The 24,684-nt window shown below is 40.7% G+C and overlaps 2 protein-coding genes across 4 annotated transcripts in view; one reads left to right on the top strand and one right to left on the bottom strand.

Moving 5' to 3' along the window:
- LCP2 (lymphocyte cytosolic protein 2) overlaps positions 1–10,608 on the bottom strand; it is a 39,331-nt gene extending 28,723 nt beyond the window's left edge. The window contains exons 1-3 of the mRNA XM_080995577.1: positions 10,307–10,608; positions 5,675–5,737; positions 5,303–5,349 (exon numbers count right to left, since the gene is read on the bottom strand). Coding sequence (XP_080851703.1) covers positions 5,303–5,349; positions 5,675–5,737; positions 10,307–10,384 — 188 coding nt within the window. The 5' untranslated portion in view covers positions 10,385–10,608. The remainder of the gene's footprint in view (positions 1–5,302; positions 5,350–5,674; positions 5,738–10,306) is intronic.
- Positions 1–24,684, top strand: part of KCNIP1 (potassium voltage-gated channel interacting protein 1) — a 598,834-nt gene that overhangs the window by 31,669 nt on the left and 542,481 nt on the right. The window lies entirely within an intron of this gene.

Consider the following 24,684-nt stretch of genomic DNA (forward strand, 5'->3'; position numbering starts at 1 on the left):
TGTCTCCTGTCTCCCTCCCACATGGACAGGTCAAAGTTTTTGGAACATTTTAATTTTCCTCTCATTTATAATTCCAAATAGTAGGAGGTGGTAGCTTAATTTCGCTAAAGGTTGAAGACAAAACAAAGCTTGTATCTCGAGCAACAGTGGGAAACCTCTGGTCTGCCAACTTAATTAGACCTGCCAGGCCTCCCCATTAGGCCTATCAGGGTATTTTGCCTAAGCCACGACCTTGTGTCAGTGCTTTTGTAAGCACCCAACATAGCTTTGAAACAAGCTTTGCAAGCACCAACACTCACCCAATCAGCAGTGCTTATAGAGACACAGTTGTGGTTTTGTAAGTGTTGCGAATCAATGGTGCTTGCAAAGCTCTGTACCTTTACCTGTGTGGCTTTATTTTTAACCATGTAGGCAAAGGGAAATGGGTCGCTTTATATCATTGTGACACCATCGTAACTTTGGGTGACTGACACCTCTCAAAGTTGGCCCACGAGATGTGGGGGAGGTAGTGATCTGGCTGGCCAGCAAGATCCAATTCCCTTTTCCTGCATTTGTTGCCCAATTTGAAATTTCATGTAATGACCCTCTAAGTTATTCTCTGTTACTTGATTTCAAAAGAGGAAACTTCTCAAGAATGAGTAGATAAAAGGAACTTGAAAGGGGAAATTAATAGGCATAGGGATTCAAGAGGGCATTGGCTTCCATTCCAAGCTATGTTTGTTTCAGGCAGTGCTGTTCACATTAAACTGTAGTTTGGCTTCTAACAAATTGTGTTATTCATCACACTGCCCACTGTGGTGGAATGTTATTTAATTAATTATGTAACTAACTGCATTATGACTACGTTGTTCCATACCATTCACCTCAGCAAAAAGACCATTCATTTTAATGCAAAGGAAACACAATGCAAATGGAACAAAACATCAGCTGTGTATTGTTTAAGGACTGAAAACAGCAGCAGCAGCAGCAGCAGCAGCAGCAGCAGCAAACACCAATCATGTTCACTGGGTTGATTTCTGTTCCAGACATGGGATGCATAAGTGAACATATCACATCAGCTCCAGCCAGCATGGGTAATGATCAGGCATTAATATTAGTGTATGATGGTGGGATGCTGAAGCCTTGCTGGTACTGAATTACAGTGGTGCCTCGGGTTACATACGCTTCAGGTTACATACGCTTCAGGTTACAGACTCCGCTAACCCAGAAATAGTACCTCGGGTTAAGAACTTGGCTTCAGGATGAGAACAGAAATCGTGCTCTGGTGGCGCAGCGGCAGTGGGAGGCCCCATTAGCTAAAGTGGTGCTTCAGGTTAAGAACAGTTTCGGGTTAAGAACGGACCTTCAGAATGAATTAAGTTCTTAACCCGAGGTACCACTGTATTATTATTATATATATAAAAACCTTTATTTGGGATGTGGAAAGTGAAATCAGGGCAGGGCATCATAAGGCTTTGCTGGCAGTTCTGTCTTGAAGTTATGGACATTAAGAAAAATAAGGCCCTCTACTTTTATGTGGAACATGCCAAATTATTCACTATGTGAGATCTTATTGAATCGATTTCTGTAGGGACTTCTGGTCTTGGGGCATCAGAGTCCCTCCCAGTCTCTTCTTGTGGTGCACAGTTCTGGCTCTCTGCTTGTCTGCCTGCCTATCAGTTATTTAGGACAGTTGGCAAATAATGCAGATTTAATTGCTATCTAAAACTAACAACTAAAATGAAAAAAGAGAACAACCTCAAATATAAATGACAACATCGACAGCAACGGTGCCCGAGATAAGTGGGCTTTGCAATGCTTTCTGAGAGCTAGTAGAGATGGATGTTAATTACACTGAAGGTGACAATGGAAAAAGTCCTAGACATCACGTGTTATTTTCCCCCTCCATGGCACAATAGATCCATTGCAAACAAAACAGACACCTACTAGCATGAGAAAGAAGAAGCACAGGATGGATGAACTTTAAAGGCTAAGTTGCTAACACCACTACCAACAAAACCCCAGAAACCACAAATAGAAAAGGGGGAAAATCAAAGCACCCACTCCATCCTGCTTCCACAAGGGTGGAAATCTGACCAGTCTCAGGTCTTGCTTGACAGAAAGCCAGCTATCAACCATATACCAAACAAGCACTGGCCAGTATGAATAAAAAAAATAACCAATGTAATTTGGTATTTACACCAAAAATGCTACCAACATCCCTTGACAAATGAAAACTCAAGCTCCTTTGCCCATTAGCTCCCAGCCAGAAGTCACTCTCTGGGCTTCAGTGATATTAAAAGGGCAGAGCTCACTGGGAAGCAAGAGTCTTAGAGAGTCTGGGTAATAGAATTACAGATTTGGAAAGGATCTTGAAAATCAATTCCTGCTCAGTGCAGAATCTACAGGATGCAACTACAGCAACCCTGACAAAAGGGCCACCCAGCCTATGCTCAGATACCTCCAAGTGAACCAAGAAGCCTACTGTCTCTTGAGCTGCTTCTGTGATGGCTGTCTTAAAGCTGTGGGGAATGCTGGTTGGACTGGATTGTGTTTGGCAATGCCAACAAGCCAATCCCCTTATCAAATTTATACAATCATATAAAATTAAGTAGCTGCTATTAACTTTATTTAAAAACCTGATATGCTTTATAATGACAAATGTTGTGTGATTTCCGTTTGGCAGTAGCCAGAGTCAAGCGTAGGTCAGCAATAAAAAAATATGGTGTTGATGCAGTTAAGTCTTTATTCAAAGAAACCAAAGCAGCATGGGCCTAGTGGTCCCAGCAACTGCTGCCCAGTAGGTCTTGCTCAAATGAAACAGTCTCAAGGACTGAAGGTCCTTCCCACCACTTTCTAATTCTCCTCCTCTCTGGTTGGTCACTGTGAAAACAGGATGCTGGACTAGATGGGTCATTAGCCTGATCCAGCAGGCTCTCCTTATGTTCTTAAGTATTTGTTTCCCAGTTCCTACTGGCAACATTTGCCAGACATCAGGCCACATTTGTAGAACAAACTGAGTATTCTCAGTTTCACTGAAAACTGAAGTACAGCTTCCACTGAAGAAGGTACCAGCTACAACACAACTTTCAGGCTGGAAACATTTTAGGATTTGGGATGCCTTTCTTACAACTGGATCTTCTCATGAAAAATCTTCCAAGCTAATGCAACTGAAGCAGATCAGGTAGCTTTCCTGAGAATAAGGGCTTGTCCACATTTTAGCATCATTTAACTGTTAATCTACTCCCCTCTCTCCACATTTGAAAAAGACCAGGGTAGTCCATAGGCAAAAACATAAAGTAAGTAAGGCAACCAGAAAATAAATGAAAATATCAAGGAAGTAGTGAGCACATAAAGCAGCAAGTGACAATTCACCCACCCACCCCAAAACTCAAAAACAAATGGTCTGTGACCATGAGTGGAGGGGTTTATAGCCTGATTTTCCCCAATTTATCAGATTATCCCTGCACCAGGAAAATCTAAATTTACAGGGGGGGCTTGGGGATAATGGTATGTAGACTATGCAAACTAAATGGAAACACAAACAGATGCAAACCCTAAATCTACGCATGAGGAAGCAACACAGAATCACATTGGATGAAAGGCTGGGTTGGGTGGGGAGGATATGTCTTCATTTTACATAGTAGTTCTAATACATTTATTTCATTTATTATGTATTAAAAACTTCTATATTTCGCTTTTCCCTTCCACAAAGGAGTTGCTCACGGCTTACAAATATAAAAAACAGTCATCAAATGATTATAATACAAATGATCAACCTAAAAACAGCAGCAAAATACAAGAACACAACGAGCATCTCTTACAACCAATACGTTAACCAACTGAATCAAATGCATGTTTAAAAATTAACATTTTCAGTTTCTGTCGAAACTGAAATAGAGGAAGATAACCTAGCTTCTTGGGTTAGGGAATTCCACCAGGAAAGTTATCTTGGTGTTACCACCAGTCATGCCTCAGAATAGCTTACACAAGAGGGCCATAACAGCTGATCTTAAAGGATGGACAGATTCAGCACATATGTAATAAAGGACTCATAAGGCCAGTGTGTGGGAGAGATAGACGTAAGATTTAGGACTTCTGTGTTTGAGGAAGTCTGATGTACTGAAGTATCAAGATACTTCTAAATGATGAAAGGGATTTGATGACACATTCTTTGTCCTGAAAGCAAATTCCTTGAAATACAGCAAATATGTATTCTGCAGACTACTTACATAAAGTATGTAAGGGTGCTTCCAGATGGTTGTTTATTGTAGGATGTGTGCTCCTTATGCATACAATTCTTTAAATTTTACAATTACCAAACCATATAAAAGATACGAAAAATGGGATCTCACCCCTAGAGACTCAAATCTCGCAGCCTCATGCTTCCAGTTGTGTAGCAACATTGGTTACAATATACAGTCATATCAGCCTAAAAATTCTATAGTGTGAGGGTGTGTGTTTGTGTGTCCTGCCTTCTTTCCTACAGCTGTGTATGTATGAAATGGGTACCCGAAAAGGTATCTCTTGTTTTTATTCCCTTTGGTATTTTTGTTTTATTGGTTAGCTTCTCTGTTAACACTAGTTGCCAGATTTTCTTGTACTGTACCATGAAGTCAGCATGGCACCCTCCAACACACCCTCCAACACAGCTGTAGGAAAGTTTTCAATAACTGGCTATCGTTAGTCTTGCTGCTAGCAATAACTGTCCAATGTGTTTATAATGCAGGTTCATATTATCTCCTGAATAAAGGTTGAATAATGCCAGCTTGGGTTGTTTAATAACATTCTGCCCTGTTATTGCTTTGATTTCTCTGAACACCCAAACGTGTTCACCTTTGTACAGGTCTACCACACGTGCGGATGTGATTCCCCTACCCCAAAATGTACATCCCCTCCGACAGGCTTGAATGCAATTTGTTTGCAGCATCCACATGGCACTTCTGGCATCGTTTGCACAGACCTCACAAACATTGGTCTCAGTGGGAGCTAACTGCAACTAAGTCTGGATCCAGACCAGTGTATTTAATGTTTCCTTTAGAAAAGGCAGCACTAGTTCAATACATTTTGCTGCCTGACGCAGTCAAAATGATGCACTAAGGAGGACACTTTTAAAAATCTTACTGCCCCGCTTCAGTTCATCTATCCCCACTACCCTTTAGTTGTTTCACCCTGTTGCATGAACAGTATTGGCCCCAAGAAAATGCATTTGATGAAAGCCGAGGTGAACAGATTTTATCTGTCTTCTCCATACCATACAGTAACTTTGTACCCATTTTCCACATCCACCTTAGAATCTGATTATATCATCTGATTTACTTACGGCATTCTTAGCTTTGGAAACTTCTGAATATCATTTTCAGACATATTCTGAAACAGAAACACATGCAGTATGTTATAATGGTGCCTGTACAACACATTTTGGTCACTGTAGTTTTGATTATTATAAAATAAAACTAAAAGTGCTGTAGTTACACAGAAGTGGCATTTAAAACTTGACAATCTGCTTAAATGTGACAGATACAATGCACCACAGAGTGACCAACACTTCCACACCTTTTCACCACTTTTCTTAATCATTCATCCATATCTCTCTTCCTATGCAACCACACCATTTCCACTTAGCTAGTAATCCTCTCCTTTTAATCCAAAGGAATGACCGTTTTTGAAAGTGTAATTTTATAGAAAAACTTACCAGAAATCTTTGTCCAGTTATGTTGTATTTCCTTGCAACTTTCTCACAGTCCTTGAAGTTTAACTGCTGATGAAAAGACACATATTCAGGAAAACTTGATCATTTTAATAAAGAATACATTTATATCAGATAGGTCTCTGAATAACCATAGCTGACTATTATGCATGCTTACTCAGAATTAAGTCTCATTAACATAGGGACTTCTGGAATTCCTCTGTGTGCATAGGATTACATCCTTAGACAACTTCATCACTAAACTCATTTATTTCAGCTGGACTTACTTTAGCAGAGCTAGGATATGGTTTATAAGGGCACAATTTGTCAGAGCTTTTCAGCCTGCTGAAATTAGAATGGAAAAAACTTAAATTTCAACAGGAATAATGTTACTAAAGGCGTTGAGATCATAAAAGGCACAAAGATAAAAGTATATTAACAAAAATATTTCCCCAAGTTCTGTCCCTTGTGTAACAGGTTAATTCAAAAAAATGCAGATTGACATGTACACTGATGTAAAAATCCTCACAAATTACAAAGCAACAAAAATCCCTCCCATCTAATCCTATCTTCCTGAAAATTTAGATGGCAGTGTTTACTTATCTTCTATTAACATATTGAGCAGCTATGAGTAATTTAAATTAAAGAGAGCTTTCCCTATCATTTTAAGGGTTCAAGTACAGTGGTACCTCGGGTTAAGTACTTAATTCGTTCCGGAGGTCCGTACTTAACCTGAAACTGTTCTTAACCTGAGGTACCACTTTAGCTAATGGGGCCTCTTGCTGCTGCCATGCAGCCGGAGAACGATTTCTGTTCTCATCCTGAAGCAAAGATCTTAACCTGAAGCACTATTTCTGGGTTAGTGGAGTCTGTAACCTGAAGCGTATGTAACCTGAAGCGTATGTAACCCGAGGCACCACTGTAAAACAATTCAAAATAACTGTGGTATATGAAATGGCTGACTCCAAACTGGAGTACTCTTGTAGTTTTAAGAAGAAACCTTTTCTCTACTTTGAGGATAAAATGCACTGTTGCCATGTGGTAGTAATTCAGAAATGAAATCTAGTGAACTGCAGTTCCTTCCTAAGACAATAGGTTTGTCTGAAAAATACAACAGAGCAAAGAATCTCCTCAGTTCCTTCTCAAAATGAATGTAGTTTTAGAATTTGTCACAGGTCACTTACGGTTATAGCTAAGGCAGCAGCCACAATTTTCTAGACTTTTCTCATTTTCTATAATTTCAACAGTTAGAGAGGCAGGCAGCCATTTTGTGTAGAAAGTCTGCAGTGTTGCATTTGAGAGACTGGTGTAAACTGATCAGTTTACAGGATCACTTGTGAGAATGGTTTGGGAAGGTTGTCTGGTCTTTCCCTTTTATTCTTAGCTGAAGAACTAGTGACTCTCGAAGCTTAAACTTTGATTTCAGAATCTGTTTTAACTCAGAAAAATAAATTAGTCTACGCTGTTCATAGTCTGTCCATAATCTACTGGACACTTCATGTAGACTGTAATCCTGTGTAAATTAGCAATTTGGGCCTAAGGACATACTAGATAATCTTAAGCACAACTTAAATTTTGCACCCAAAGCAATGATAGCCTGACATCATATTTGAGAAAATGGCTCCCAGCAGTGGCAATTAAGAGCAGAAAGGTTGGAGGAAGGGGAGAAAGTATAACAATATCTCCACTGGTGCCAATTGAAATGTTATTCCTCCCCATAAAATTCAGAGATTGCCGCTGGTAAGGAGAAGGCTTAAAACTGCCCCTCCCTATGTGCTTTGATACTGATTAAACCCCCCCCCCATCATGCCTGGTATTTGTTCTTTTAAACATTATTTGGTTGCTAATCATATCATTACTTTCACATAGAATTTGGTCTTAAATGATTCCCCACTTCAGTAACTGCAAAATAAAAATCCCTGGCAGCAGTAAGCAACTGTCTTCTCATTTTTGCTTGTGAGATTTAGTTTCAAAAAGGAAATTCTGGCTTCATCCAATAGAAACTCCCCAACCCAAAGCATATGCATGGAATACAGATTGGAAGGCACAGGACAGCAACGATTAACAGTGGATTTTCTTCACTAATCAACCCAATTCCCTTTCGAACAGCAAAAACTTCTATAGCCTGTCTCTACACACTGTGGTTAAAATAATTTACAAGAGTACCCCAAGGCTGGAGCCTGTATTTCTGACCCTTTGTTAATTCCAGAAAGGGATTTTCAAGACTTTGTTCTTTGTTTTCATGCCCTCCATTCTGGGTAGTCAAATTGCAGAGGGGCCAGCAAACACCATGCATTTCTTTCATGGCAGATGTTCTGCCCTTCGCCAGCAGAATCTGCAGCAGCCCAAAGAGACAAAATTCATACACCCACACAGCCATGGTACTAATAGATTCCTGATGGCTCTTTTTCGTTTGACTCCCTTCCATTCAATAGTATTCCAGGATATTTTACTGGATTATCAGATAAATAATCTTGTTTCCATTTTAGCAAGGGTGGGGTATAAATTATTATTATTATTATTATTATTATTATTATTATTATGTGGAGTCCAGTAGGGAGAGGAAGCAGTGAAAGGCAAAAGGGAGAGGGAGAGATGCAAAGCAGGGAGGTGATGCTAGGGCCAGTGCAGGGAAACAGTATTGGGAGAGGAATCCTTGCTCTAACTCCTTTTTGGCAACTCCTGTATCAAAACTGGAGCTCAGAGGAGATTTCCGGGCAAAATAGAATTGTGTCTCTGGAGCCAGATGATCATTTTTCGTACTTGACAGAATAGGGGGTGTTGCTCATGAATGGCTAAAACTTGGAGAAAGGAAACTATTTATTGTGGGACAAATGCTAAGTTTTGCCCAGCATCAATGTTAATGGAGTGTGAGCCAAATATCTGATACATGGAGTGGATTCTGCAAGATTCCTTTTGGAAAACTCCTGGGTCATGTAAGCCTCAGTCTTGGGAATGGCATTGCTGGGTCCTAATGTGATTATAGCACAGTGTTAAGTGCCATATAGAATCACTGTTTTAATTTCATTCTCAGTTGATTGCAGTATAGCAGTGCTTGTTGTGGAAAGGACCTAAGTTTAAGGAAAATTAAAAAGGCTGTTCTGGAAACTTCTTCCAGGCAGTATACATAGACTTCAAGGCAGATGGGGGCCTGGAAGGTAGCAGTGGGGTGGATTGACTGGAGGGAGTGTCTGATCAAAACAAATGTATTGGGGGTGGGGGGATCGTGCCAAGCAGGTAGGTAGATAGACCCTGCTGGATATTTGGCAGCCTGAGTAAGCAAAGCAAGGAAGAACTCTGGATCAGAAAACCTCTCTACAGCTTTCTAAAGCAATAACTACGCCATAGACTTCTTCCCCTGCAATTTGAACACTGCCAAAATGTGAACTACTGTGAAAGTATTCAAAGGAGAACAAACCTTATACTTTGCAAAGAAAGTTACAAGTTCCTAGATTGCTTATGTAAATTTAATATTTTATTCCATTCCCCCATGGCATGCATTTGAGTTTATTGATTGTTGCAGCAGCACCCAGTGATGCAAGCTAGGCTGAGAGATATGCAATTTGCCTATGGAAACGCACAGAACTTCATAGCCAACTGGAGTGAAAGTAGCAGAGATTGTAGCCATTTACAAATACATTCAGAGTTTTGAAATTCTCTGAACTTTGGAGCGAAGTTGTATGAAAATAAATATGAGGATTTATGAGATAAATAAATATGTGGAAATAAAAATGTATCTTCTAGGTTCTTTGGAAATACACCTTCACAGCAAAGGTTCCCAAGCATTTTAGCCTCATCACCAGGCTGCAGACATTATGGAGGCAGCTTACTCGTCCTCTGGGCTCCTCATGCCCTGATGTGAAGCTTCTGTCTCACTTAAAGTAAAATCAGGTGAAACCTTCTTTGACAAATGATGGAGGACAGGCCTTTGTCTTGTTTCGTTGCTAGTATCTTGCCACTGGAATGGGTGGACAACCTGCGACTGATGTGCTCATATATTGGACCAGAGTGCCCAATTAATCACTAGTGTTCCTAATTGTTTAAACAATATTCATTTCTCTCCAACTACATGCTAGGTTCTATATAGAGTTATGAAGGGCCACAGTCCTTTGTCAGGGAGCTTACAAATCCATATTTGATACACAAGGCAGAGATGACATGACAAGTTAGGGACTGACAATAGCCTGGCTCAAAAGGTATGGTTACATGTGCAGACAACACTTTTGCTCACACAAGGGGGGATCTCCTGGCTTTCTGTGATTCCTCCCCTCCTATTCTTGTGCCACATGTCATGCTGTTTTGAAGGGTCCTCCAACCATCAGAAGTGGACTTTTGGGTTGCAAGGGGTGTGAGGAGGAAGACCCATTCTATAAATGGAACTCAGTTTTTATACACAGAACAGAAGTTAGAATCCTAGTTCAGTGAAGAGAAAGGATAGGGATGGGTTGAGACAGGATCCTTTCCTTTCAGAAAAGTGAATTAGGAAGTTTCTAACAAGTTCCATCACATTCAGAAGGAGGCATAAAGTCTATCAGAAATGGCTTCCCAAGGATTCATATAAAGTGATCATCTCATACATGTAACAAAAATAATTTTTGTAGCATAAAGTTAGAGCAGCAAAACTGAAATCAAACTTACCCTCTTGAAGTAGTTTGCTAACTCATCTGGGGACCAGCGGGCCACTTCTGAGCGATAGGGAGTGTTTCGTGAATCCATTTCTCTTCTTCTTGCCTAGCCAGTTACAAGCCTGTTAATGCCTATCTTGCGAGTGATCCAAGAACAGGACTCATCCCACACAGTGACCCAGACTGGTAAATTCCCAAGTTTTTGGCTTTCTGCAAAACTGTGCTGCAAATAAACTGCTCAGAGCAACAGCTTCCGGTGTGAACCAAACGGTTTCTTTTCTTTCTCAGAAAACCCGTCAGCTAGTTAGTCAACTCCACCACTTCCTTTTTCTGAATCTAAATACGTAAACAAGGAACCACGGGGCTCAATCCTACCATTGCAAAAGAAGGGTTTACAGTGACAAGGAAGAAATGATATGACCCAGGAAACTTTCCCCCGTGTCCAATGTGAAGCTAATCTAGTGGTCACTGATGTCTGGGTCTACACACATTAAAAAGAATGTGATGGCAAAGTTCTGAGCTGGTAGAGGTGGTAATACCCCCCACATTACAAGCAGGGATTATATTTTTGAATGCTCCACTTAGAAACATAGTCGCAGCAAAGAGAAATCTCCCCCCCCCCCGTCATATTTTTTGTTTTCATTTTCTGTAGAGAGCTTTAATGTGGGGGAACATTAATATGGGGGAACATTAGAAATGTGAGGTGCATCCATGCAGACTGAAATGGTACAGCCCACTCTACCAAATCAAGATTCTATCATCTCGTTCTGCTTTGTCTTTAGACCAGGCCTCAGCCTTGGTCATTATCCCCGAAATGGTGAAGGTAAGGCTTATTCAGTTCTATAAAGAAAGGATTGACAGCAAATTCTCCGTATTACCACAAGAAGGCAGCAAAGTTCAATTATTTGCATTCACATACTGAATTTGTTCATAACTTGAACTAGGAGTAGGATAGATATGTATGATGTTAAAAGGCCTTATTCTAGGTGTTAGAGCCAAAGTGTGGAGTGAACTTAGAGTATGAGGATAGTATCCCTAACCTATGCATCCCTTTGGCTTTTCAAACATTGCAGTCTGAAAAACATGTGCTAGGGAGATACACTGGGGCTTAGTTCTATGTAAGAATGCATACAATTACAGTCACCTTACTCCTTGTGATCACTGGTGCAGGAAGGCAGGTGCGGGGAGTGCGGTGTGCACCGGGTGTCATCAGTGAGGGCGGGTGACATCGTTGCGCCACCCTCCCCACATTTGCTGCATAGGCGGCGGGCCACTAGGGCTGCTCGGGTGGCTAGCAGCGCCCCCCCCCCATGCTCGCCATACGGGCAGCAGGCGACTAGGGATGCTTGCCATGTGGCCGGCTAGCCCCGTCCCCGCGGGTAGCTAGCCCCACCCCTGTGCTGCTCTGGGTGCCAGGGCACGTAGCTCCGTCCCTGCTTGTGATTGAGGACAGAATAACCCACATTTGAAGACATCTACTGTTACATATAGCTTGTGCCTCAGACCATAATTTCAGTGGGAAATCCTTTGCTGGTCAAGCCAGTGAACAATGCTATTAGCCATAGCATTTAGCACACTAGGCTGGCAATCCTAACCACACTTTCTGGAAAGTTGGGATGGTGGAGAAATTCAATTCAGTTTACATTTAAAGGCAAACTTGCTAAATTTATGCTTTCTGAAACAATACATGAACCAAAACGCAGCCAGCCTTTGAAATTTGCACTTCTGCCAATTTTGCAATGCAGTACTCTAGCCAAGTTGTTGCCATCCACTTCTCTTGAGAGAAAATGGAATGTGCCTCCAGGGATGAAGTCAAAATGAAGTGACCTCCTTGGGTCTCAAGCCTGGGCAGTGTGTATGGAGGTTTTGGGCTGCTCCTACAACAAGACCCCAACTTGGCCTTACTGATGTGGTCCAAAGGAAAGCAGAGCAATACATTTGGCAGGAGCAGCGACAATGTAAGCTGCATGTAGTCTTAGGGACTACAGTCTGGATGTGTGTAGGATTTACTCCTTAGTAGTTTCTTTTCCCAAAGATGTCTCAAAGATGACCAAAGCACAATGGCATTCAGCACTCAGTTCTCACATGCAGCTCCTAGAAGCTGTCAGCATCTGACAGCAGCCACTTCCTGGGAAACAGCTTTGACTGTCTGGCTAAGCCAGATGAGGGTAGCCAATGGGTCTTAACCCCTCAGTGAGTTAGGGACTTGTTCACCCCCTGCATGTGAAGACAGGCTCTGGCAGATTGAGCAGTGAGTTGAACAGTCAATAAAGTGGTTTCTGCATGTGCTGTACTGGGAAATGAGGGGCAGCTGGGGCTCGTTAAGCTAGGGAGGTAGCCCATCTAGGACAGGGGTCTGCAACCTTTAAGACAAAAAGAGCCACTTGGACCGAAGAAGAAAAAACTGGGAGCCGCAAAACCATTGCGACGTTTAAAACAGTGGGGAGTGTCAGGGCACACAATGCGCCTCCTCCCCTCGCTAGTATCGGCCCCGGAGCCGCGGCAAAGGTGTAAAAGAGCCACATGCGGCTCCGGAGCCGCGGGCTGCTGACCCCTGATCTAGGAGAAGGAAAACTTACCTTAAACCTCCGCTGCCTTGCAGCTATACTAATTTGTGAGAAAGACTTTGGAAGTAAACTCTGAATTCAGATAGTCCCAGTGCAGTGGTGGGTTGAGCTAAGGTCAAAATTAAGAAGTCACAGGGCTGTTGGACAATCTATAGTGGTTTGGTGGGGTAAGCTATGGCTTCACCACCCCTGAGCTAGACAAATAAACTTAAGATCAGTCCACTCCAGACAAAGTGGATGTGATAGTGATGAGGGACTTAGTGGACTGCTTGGAAGGGGAAAGTGCCTTTCTAGAAGAGAGTACTTCTGTATACAGACCTTTTCCTGAATAATTAAATAACCTCAGGGTGCTTTTAACCATTATTTGACAGTATTATAACAGCACCCTCTGCTGGAAGACAGAGGCATGACCATTGTCACCCATGCTTTAATAATCTTGAGATTCGACTACTGCAATGTGCTCTGTCAAGCTGCCCATGAAGAAAGGTTGGAAAATGCAATAGGTACAGAACTCCAGTCATATTGCTTTGGTCCTTAAACGGACCTCAGAATATTCTAGTAACCAGTGTAGCTGTTTAAGGACTAAAGCAATATGACTGGAGTTCTGTACCTATTGCATTTTCCAACCTTTCTTCAGGTACTGACTTTGATCTATTTTTCCCTAAAACTATCCAGGAATTGTAGTGAGTACCCCAAATGAACCTCCCTAGAGTGTGTGATTAGATTTGTCTTCATAAGAAGCAAACCCTTCTCAGTCGCTGCCACAGAACTTGTGTTTCCATAGGCTGTGAATTTAGCACCTGCTGTTCTAGTGTGCTGTGGGCATGTTCCACTCAGCATGCAATATGAAGCAGCAGTTGTGGCTCCACACAACCCCCCCCCCCATCGCCAGCAGCTATCTCAACAGCTGGCAGGGAACGCCATGTATTCTCCCACCGGCAACTGGGATTTGAATTTCCCACCCACTGATCAATCACAAGCAGGCCCAGAGGCGGTGCTTCAGGGGGCAGAACTGACTGGGACTCTGTTCCTCCCTGGGGATATACTCAGGCCCACCTCCATGTTCTGTTGCCAGTTAGTCTCTCTCCCACCTTGTTAGCATGGTTTAATGTTGAATGGGACCAGGGAGGAATTTCTCCTCCAGACAAATTGGGCCTGTCTGAGCCCCCCCCCCCCCCAATCTCAGCAATTGTCCAGCTTTGGGCAGATAAGGCATTGGGTTGGATCCTTCATCAGTGGTGGAGGGAGTGTGGTTTAAGCATCTGCCTTCCCCCTCCAAGGAAATGGGGTATCTCATTAAAAGGCTCCTCGAAGAGGTGCTTCTGTCCTTACACCCAGATGGGGGTTGAGGGCCATAGCACTCCCCAAGGTGGCGGTCCTGATGGGTTGCTTCTATTTGATGTACGTCATAGGGCAACCCTATCTCACGATCAACCCCCAATGGTCATCATCCAGCAAGCAGGCTGGCTCATTCAGGATACCCAGTGCCTAAGCCAAAGCCTACTTACATTTGTAATAAATAAAAGTTGTGGCCTGTTTTGATCCAGGAACATTGTACTATGATTATTCTACTTCTGCATCCCCCTGCCACAGGCTTCTTGGCAAGGGGCTTACTGTGCCTGTGCAGGCAAGTAGCACTTTTCTTTCAACCCATTTTCAGCTGCTAGCTTACATTGTCGCTGTTGGTTTGTGGTGTTAATTTTTCTGCTTTTTGTTCTTGACTTCATTTGAATCATTTTTAATTGTTTTATGATTGCTTTATTTTTCTGTATTGGTAAAATGTGGTCTACAAAATTATTTAGTAGTGTATTATTACCAGCTGCCTAACACAGAGAGGTAAGCTGTTACATTAGCAATGAACTTGACTGATAGCATAGCTGGAGGTCTTGCCATGCTTGCCTCACTCAGCATATGCTGCTGCTGCATCTGTGCCAATGCAAGCCATTTTCTGGCAAGGCAGTAACCTAAAGACTTATGAAACATGCAGCATGGGCACAGTGTGCACTGGATTAGATTCTGTGCTGTATAGCTGCATCAATTGCATTCCCTGTTGTTAAATTCTATAAAAGAGTGAGTTCCGCTCAGCATTTCTGCAGTACTGCCCATCAAAGAAGAAAAAGCTTTGAAGTCACTTTGGAATCTCTTATTTCAGGTTGACTCTGAGAATGCAACCTCAAACACAAGGTTACTGTCCTTACTGAAGCTTAACTCTCTCAATATTTAAAAGTCTTGCAGAGTGATACAAAGGCATTAATGAGATTGAAAAAATATCTATAACTTTGGAAAAGTGTCATGCATGGCTGACACCTTTTCTCCATAAATATTATGGGGCGATGATGTTGCATGCTGAGAGGTTCTACAACTGAACTAACATCAGCAAGTATTTTATTTGCTCAGTGAAGCAGAAAACACATACATGCAAGAGCACTTTGGGAAGATGGATGCTCTTTCAGCCAGATAGTCAAAATGAAGGAAGATACTGGCCATTAGCACATCACGGCACAGCTTCGTAGTTACACATGAATTTCTTTTGGGTTGCAAACTTTTCATTTTAATAGGTATGATATGTTAATCAAATTGACATTTTAATTGATTAATTGGTGTGGGTAAAGTTTAATTATGGGGTTGGAACTATGGACCCACTTGCTTATTTTTAAAGCTATTTTAGTTATGTTGTGCTACTTCACTTAACATTGAATAGAAGGTATAAAATATGGACATTTCAAAAGTGATTAAAGAACCTGTGCAAGCCATTTCACACGTCTTTCAACATCTTAGAAAAGTATTTATACTGGAGTTTTGATAGTATTCAAGTGTATTTGCATTTAATTGGTTAACATGACAAATTATGAATCAACTGCAAATTTAGGACTTTTACCTTCCAGACTCAGAAGAGTGAAATGGGAACTGCAGATATCTTCTATCTTGATCTACAGAGGACAGGCTGACCTAGGTTGCACATTATTGTGCTGAATTTAGGACGCAGCATATTGTCTTTTGCCAAAGACTCAGAAAATGACTGCTTTTCTGCTGAGGCAGATCCATTAGAATATGAAAATAGCAGTTCAAGATATTAGAAGCAAACAGCAAGATGTTCCAATAATCTTCCAGTAAAGTTTAAATGGGTGTAATTCAGTTCATATTCTGACAAAGTTAATAGAGGCAACAAGAACCAAGTGACCAGAAGGATTTCCTTCCTTCATACTGCACTTTCAAAGCATCTGCTGTGAGGGATTTTTTTTCTTTTTTTGTATCACTGTCTTTAAAAATTAAGTGTGTGTGTGTATATAAAAACATGATTTTGGTTTTTTTTTAAGGGTTAGTGTCATTCTCTGAATATTTTTTGCGACATTACAATATATGATGCCAGACTTTACTGTCGTGAACAATGATTTGGTTCAGTTTTATAATTCAGTTTACAATGGGGTAACTGAAGCTGAGAACCAGCAACCCTCTTTAAACATTCTCTAACCAAGCTCTGTGAACACATGAGGCAGGTGGGCCATGGGGACAAGTGTGTTTTCAATCCCTGTCATATGTAATGCTGTCTGGAGTTGGGGCTCCTGTTCATGTGGAAGCTCCTATGCATTTTAAAACCTAGACTTTCCATGGTTCTAAAACACATGAAGAACCTCTGCAAGCCTGTATGCTGAACTCGTCTAGAGTATTCCTGAAGAGGGCCAGTGACTTCCCCAATTTAATACAATGTCAATGTCTGAGTGAGAATTTTAACTCAGCTCTGCATCCCACATCTTTCCCACCAAGCCACATAAACCACATCTCCTTATGTGTTCACATGAAGATTAGAAATGGCAGAAGCAGCTCCCATTAAAGCTCAGCTGAAGTTGAGTAGAGAAAAGAAGAAGCTATGGTTGATGGGGAAGTTGGACAGAGGTCTTATAAAAGTAGAACAATCTGGGTAGACTTGGCAAGAAAGTATGATTTCCCAATTGATAAAAATGTGTGTGTGTGTGTGTGTGTGTGTGTGTGTGTAGAGATAACAAGCCTCAAACTTAAAGAACATGTCTGGTATGTACAGTATATAATTGATTTGTTTTGACTGTCCTTTAATTTAACAAATGTAGGTATGATTGGAATATTAAAACAGCAGTACAGGAAATGGGTTGGGTTCATTTAAAAAAAGAATGTGTTAGCGCAGAACTACATGCTCAGAAAAAGCATGTGGTACAATCCAATGAGACAGTGGTGCTTCAGAATCGAGGAGGGGGAGGGGGTACTGCATGTTTCAGTATTCTCAGTTGTAAACACATTTCCTGCCCTTAGAAATCTAGCATGTGTCTGGTTCTAGCCTAGCATTCTTCCTGATGTTATTTTTACATGCAGGGTACTGTGGTTTGTATATTTTTAAAGCCAAATAAAAATCATGTGGAAGCATTCTAACATACCACCCCCATCTTGCATTCTTCAGTGATAAAATGCCAGGAGGGTTGTGTTCCTCACCTTTTTCATACCTGGTTACCAAAGGATTTCCCCTTTAAAAACAAGAAATTCTATTACCCATTAGCATTATCCGTTAGCTGGTGCTGATAACAAACGAACATCTAAACTCCAAGAGAAGGTGTCTGGGCACTCTCCATTCATTACCAACTATACATTTTTAATAGCATTAACATAAATGCACCTTTTAGTTGTCTGCAGATTGTTTAATGAATAATTAATTACCTTGATTTTTTTTTAAAAGTTTGATTTTGTTTGCCACTCTCTTAGTTATATAGAGCAGAAAAGTCAAACTTAAACAGCCCCTACTCTCCACTATAACGTCCAATTGTATGGAATTATTCATGGAAGACCATGTCACTTGAAAAGATGCTTGTGTTAACATGGCTCAGATGGTCGGTACACGAAATGCAATGCCTGAAGGCATCTGGATTGTGTTTTAAAGGAGGTGGCCCACATCCCTCTTACATTGGCAAAGTGCTTAACATGAGAGGGGGAAGGATGTGATTGTGCTGTAGATTTAGAGCTGCCACTTTATTAAAGAGATCTGCAGTACAATCATTTGGGGGAGTGGTTGTTGTTTGATTGCATTGTATTATAGTTTTACGTAATATTGCATTGCATTACACTGTAGTGTCTCAGTTTCATTGTTTGTTTTATTTACACACACACGAGTTATTTTGTAAGCTGCTAAGAGGCTCATAGCTGTCAACGTTTTCCATTTTTTAAGGGAAATTCCCTTGTTCCGAATAGGATTCCTTGCAAGAAAAGGGAAAAGTTGACAGCTATGAAGAGGCTATCTTAAATACTAAGCAATGTATAAATGTATTAAATAAAACATCATCAACATTCAGCCTTCCCTATATTTTTAAGATGCGGAAAGGATCACTTCATTTCAGTGTTAAAAAATATTAAAGGGGCAGCCTGCTTTTTGGTGGGAGTGTTACCTACCTGCACTTGCAGGCAGCCTACATGCCAAGAACTAAACCATTAAAATTCTAGCTTTTTATTTTCATATGTGACACACACACACACCAGTGGAATCTATACACACGATAAAAACATTGTGAAAATGCTTTTTTAAAAATTGTTTTGAAAAAGGCATTGAATTTTCTGTAGCTCACAGTTGCCATCTAGTGTCATAATTGTATATCTAGTATATCTAGTGTCACACATTCAAAAAAAAAATTTTTTTTAATGATATTAATTGAAAATTTTAGAATTACAAAAAAAGGGAAAAAAAACAAAGAAGAAAAAGAGAGAGAAAAAACAAAGGGAAAACAAACCGCAATCAAACAATACAAATTAATAGAAATCAAAATAAAAAAATAACACAACACGATCAAAAGACAAAAATATACCACAAACATTTAAAAACAAATCCAATATTTTCAACTCCTTAACTGTCATTACTTTCTTTCTTTGACCTCCTCCTCCTCCCTTTTTTTGTATCCTAGTTGTTAATTGTCGCAGCAAATCCTTTCCATATTTCATAATATTCTGTCATTACATTACCTTAATCTATTTTAATCTTATCTTACTACAAAAAACCTTAAAACTTAAAACTTAGATCTTATTTTTACCAATTTCTCATAACCATAATATTCTTACATAATTCTTTAAACATTTTTGCTAAAGCCAAATAATTTCGTTCCAACATTTTTCTAACATTCATCAATTTTATAAACAATCCTAATAAAAAAAAATTTTTTCCCTTCCAATCTTCATCCAGCGTCTCTTCCTCCTGGTACCGGGTTTTGTCAGTCCTTTCTATCCCATCAATCTAGCGCATTAACCTGGTAATCTTATGTCCGAGGCCCTTAAGTCCCTTCCATGTCCCTTCCGCGGCTCTTCTTCATATTTATAACTGTACTTTCCTTTATCTCCTGCTCCTTTCACTCGTGGGAACTCCAGCTTGACAATGTTTTTGACCCTTCTCGACAAATCAGCCCCTTTTCCATAGTCCACACTAAACTCCATGTGGTATTTAAAAACATGTTTCAAGGTCCCTCCAAAATTAAGAGCCCCCACAACCCCAAACATCTCACGGCCCATTGCCAGACTTGAAAAGTCCAAACATCCCTGCATGGGGGGGTCTATCCGGCCCCCCATTTCCAAACCAAACCAAACTTTATCTTTCCAAATCTGGCTTTTTCCAAGTTCATTTGTCAAATCCAAGAGCTCATGTTCCTGCTGGGCCACAGCTCCCTCCATCTCTGGCGCCCAAGGTTCAGCAACATCCTCTTCCCTCATCTGTTCTGTCAGAGCACACTCCTGGTTTGATTCCTGGGTGGGCTCTATATAATTTCCCACTGCCTGTCCAAAATTTCTGATCGCATCAGTCATCAAGTCCATCTTTTCATGTAGCTGTTCCAGTAGGGCACTTGTTTTGCAGAAGCACGCAGCAGAGCTTCTGAATACATTGTCCTGCAAGGTCAAAAGTCTATTCCCACGATCGTAATCTGTAGCAGCTGCAAGCTCCCCGATTCAGAGTTGGTTACAGTTTCACAGGCTCCCTCTAGGGGAAGAATTTGTTCTTTTCTTTTAAAGACAGATCTAACAAAATATCTTTTTTCAGATATTTTGTCAATATTTGTTCCTTTAAAATGCAAAGGGGAACAATGGAATCACTATGTTTCTCTTCTTTTAACTATCTGTCAAAAACGTTTGTCTCTGGTCAATGAGCTTCCCAAAGAACGTCAGTCCTGACACCCCGCTCCAGGATCAAGACGGTGGAAAGTTACTTTACTTTACACTCTCTTCTGCAGGTTTAAACAGTCCGAAACCCCCCCTCTTCTCTTGCTTCCAAAGGGGGTTCAACAATTTTAAATGATGAAAGTTTATCCTTTACAAGCGATTTTCTGAACTCTAGTTTGCCATGTCTTTGCTTTAATCTATCTACAAAGAAACGGAAGGCTGACTTCCTGTTTAGACCTTCCCGTTTCAGTGCCAAATTGAAATAAACTTTTAAGTCCAATTTTCCTTTCTACTCGCCAATCATTATTTAGAGTCCAATTGTCCGAAATTTAAGTACTCACGGGTGATTGTTTTAAAAGCCAAATTGTCCCAGGAAAAAGGCAGCGCTCTCCGGCAACGGCTGTGCGGCTTCGCTCCACGGAAGAAGCAGTTGACTCTCAGCACCGCGCCACTTCCCCCTCTTCGCTCCGGAGCCCGTTAGTGGGTTCCTTTGCGGGTTGGGGGGGCGCTAAAGGTGCCCGCCAAGTCCCATGGTCACAGGCTTCATCCGCCTGTGATTTTTGAAAGGGTCCCCGCTTCGCCGTAGCGGAAAAGACCCGTTTCCCGTGGAGCTGGTCCCTCCAGATCAGAGGGAGTCCGCCATTACCGATGGCGCCACCCCGGAAGTCATCACATTCAAAAAAATTTATTTGCAGCTGTATAGCTGAGTCCACACACACACACACACACACACACACACACAGAGAGAGAGAGAGAGAGAGAGAGAGAGAGAGAGAGAGAGAGAGAGACCAACAGACCAGTGACTGCTTGTTTTTATTTGCATCCAGTTTGTATCATAATTGCAGTGGCCTCACTCAAGGCTTAAATGCATCATTAGGCAGTAATGGCTTTGCTTTCTGACTGAAACTGCTGTGTCTTCTGTCAGTGGCCTTTATATTTTAGTAACTGAAGCAGTAGTATATCAGGTCTTCTTTTAAACATGAGAACGTCTGTTGTTCAGGGGAGGATCTGTCATGAGCCACTTGCCTCTGTTCTAGTTTTCTACCTGTATATAATTTTGTGGTGCAGTCCACTCTACCTGTAGAAGCTGGGGTCTGAGATTTTTGCAGAAGTATGTAGCATCAGAAAAACAACAACTTGTATTTTGAATTAGGAGCTCATATAGTTTTTGGGTTGGATTTAGCTGAAACTGGAGAGGGGCTGGGAGGGGGCTTCTTTGGGAATTTGGTGCAGAGTTAGCAGAACTACCTGTATATATTTAAGTAAAATGTATATTATAAAGACTCCCTAAGCCTCAGTCATCAAAGCAAACAAAAGGCAGTAGTGTTGCCCTTGGATTTCTCATTGTGTCAGGGAAAGGAGGAATGTTTAACAATATATTGGAAGCATGCCTAGGCTGCAGTTCTGTGCACGCTTACCTGGGAGTAAGCTCCATTGAAAACAGTGAGACGTACTTTGGAGTAGACATGACTAGGCCTATGCTGTTAGCCAAGTTATTGCTACAAGACTTTGAATTGTGGAATCTTCAGGGCATTGTTTTCCAAAGAAAAATGCATTAACTGTGTTGTGTAGTTTCCATTTCCAGTTAACATCCCTCGTTAGATAAAAAAAAAATCTGATTGCATTTACAAGCTGCTTTTGAAGTACTATGTTCAAGGGTGTTTAAATGACATCATTTGTCTACATATGACTTTCACCTTCATGGAAAAGCATTTCCACAAAGCAAACTGTTAGCAAATTGACTTCTGTTTCCTATTGCCAAGTGTTTATGAGCAGCAGTCTAATGTACTTTAAGTCCTGATAATGAGGAGGGTAGTGTGATGTTAGCAAGACCTTGACATTAAAGAGGGAAAAAAGCCCAAATGATTTATGCGGCGATGTTATGTGATGTGAGCAGATGATAGGTATTTCAAAGAAAACATAGTGCAAATATTAAACCTTAATGGCAAACTCTCAAGGGAAGAAGTTTCTTCTCTGCAGTTGGCATACTATTCTTACTACTATAAAACATGGCCACTTTGGAAACATCAATAATAATGTGCTTTCTTTTACGAAAAGGTTCAGCCTATTTAGATTTGCTAACTAGGTAAGAGAGGGACATTAGTCTGGTTCACACATCATTGTCTTAATGAATAAGATTTATAACCAAGCCTCCCATTGTCTCTATTGATTTCCAAAAGAAGGCAGCAATGTTGCTTCTTCCAGAAACTGGTACAGGCAGCAACAGAGGCTTCAGTCACATATCCAGCCTTGCTTTGCCCTGTAGTTTGGTATGGATAGGTTCATGCATGCACTGGTTGTTTTGCATATGTGTTGCCATTGCTTATATGCTATATTAAGGCTGCAGTCCCACATGAGCTTACTAGGGAGAAAGTTACATTGGCCACAATGGGACTTACTTCCAAGTAAACATGCATAGGATTGTGATATAAGTTTCTGTTTATATAAACTTATAAAGATATGCTGCTGGTAGCAGTAAAGCATATTAAAGAAACCAAAAAGAACTGTAGATCAATAATTGAGGTGTCTTGATGCCCCTTGAATATAGTAAGCAGCGAAGCAGTATTTTCTCAGACAGGGTGATTCATTTCAGTTCTGTCCTTGAAGATAAAGTTATGCACCAAAGCAATACTATTTCAGAAAAACCCAATATTTCAAAGATTTGTTGTTGACATTTGCTTACCATTTGATCAAGTGTCAGTGGCTTGATTGTTTAATGCAAACAAAGATCATCTACTGTTCAAAAAATAAAACCACCAAACTAGAGATCCATGTGCACTGTAGGAAGCACACTGGTTTTTTTCTTCACCCACAGGCTGCCTGCACTTTTTTAGTTTAAGAAAACAGATTTCTTGTTTATAGATATCTGAGTAGACATGCAAAGACTGTGCTGTTAGCCAGGTTATTGCTGCAGGATAATTCTCACAAGCCATTGCATTCTGAAGTATCTGGAAGTTACTGCTGCTCAGGGCTTCTAAAATCAGTACATTTTGGGAAATTCCTGGATGTAATTGGCAACATTTAGGAGACTGTTTTTCAGCTGGTGGTCCAGTCATGGAAAGAAAGGAAAAACTATTTGAAGCAAAAGCTGTGACTGGGTTCTTAAGCACAGCACATACTTAGGGCTATTGTACGTATTGCATTTTTGTGGTATAATGAGAATTCTATTTGAAGTACTGTGCAGATTTCTTTCTGATGTATAGATATGGACTAGGCATTGTTGGCCTGGGTGTAGTCTGAAATTCAAGAGAGCTGCTAGCAGTCAATGTATTGATGACAATACTGAGCCACATTGACTAATTACCTGCCTCCATATAAGGCAGCGTCCTATGTTCCTAATGAACTTACTTTCCTTGCATGACATAAAAGTCAAGCTACCAAATCAGAATGACAACTGAGGTTTCCTAATGCCCCCTTGAATAATTTTTTCTTAGCCAGTTTCTTAGCCAGTTAATTACAATCCCAGCAAGAGAGTAACAAGTTAGGCACAGCAGGTAGTATCCACTCATCACAGTTCTTCACTTATAGTAGAAGTTTTGGCCAGAGGAAAAAGTATTTTAAAAAACCCAAAATTTTAAAAAATTAATTGTTGAAATACTTTCTTGTTCCTTCCTGAAGCATCTCTCTGTTCAGTTTTTTTACTATTAGAAAACCATTATATGACGTCAGACAGAGCAGCCCTTAATTCATATTACTGTCACTGCTACTCATTGCGCTTATCAGCAATCTTCTCTTGTTCACTCTGATCACTGAAAGCAATGAGAACCCAATTGTACAGTTTTCGTGCTGAATCAGTGCGTTCTTCTTTCTGTCTCAGAATCACAGCTGCCTTCCTATAAATCAACTATTGTGACCTGAACATGCAGTTCTGATACCACTCATGCTTTTCCTCTGCCATTGTCTTTCTCCCCGGGACACGTTATTAAACAAATTACTTGAAAGTGCTGCTTCAGTTTTCATTGCTGATTCTCTACTGCTCTTCATTTGCCTCATTCCTGCTTGCAACACAGTTTGACTCTCTGACGTAACCTCAGAAGGCATAAATAATACATTCTCAGCTCAGCTCCTAAGGTGCTTTCCAGTGAGAAGCATATCTCTATTCTGAGTTCTTGGAAGATGGCTCTGCTAAGTAGGAGAATTTTGGTAAATGACAGCAGGCAATATTCACATTGGGAGGGACAAAAGCCACTCTTAATTATCTAAAGTGATTACAGAATTTAAAAATGTGGTGTTTTAATTAGGCTGCCATTAATTAATTATTAATCAGTGTTTGTAAACAATATTTATGCTGAGCAATCAATGTAGAACTCCTTAATCATTTGCCCCACTCCAGTGATCTGTTTCAGATGCCAATTATTCCAGTGTGTACATAGGAGGCTCCCTCAGCAGCAATAGTTTTCCAGCTAATTTAAACAAACGAAGCAGATTAGTGTGAACAACAAATCTGCTGGAATGCACATGGATCTCTGGTTCAGAGCATTGTTATTGTTGTGAACAGTAGAGATCCATACACAATCTGCATCTAAAAGCAATCTGTTAATATGTTGCAAGAGTTGTCATATTTATACATACTAATAATTTTGTCCAAAAATTCATAAGCATTGGACATTGCATAAGCATATGTTTCAAATAAGCATTTTCCTTATTATATCCCCAGCAACATGTTGTC

This window comes from Podarcis pityusensis (genome assembly GCF_964106645.2).
Source record: "Podarcis pityusensis genome assembly, chromosome: 2".
Lineage (NCBI taxonomy): Eukaryota > Metazoa > Chordata > Lepidosauria > Squamata > Lacertidae > Podarcis > Podarcis pityusensis.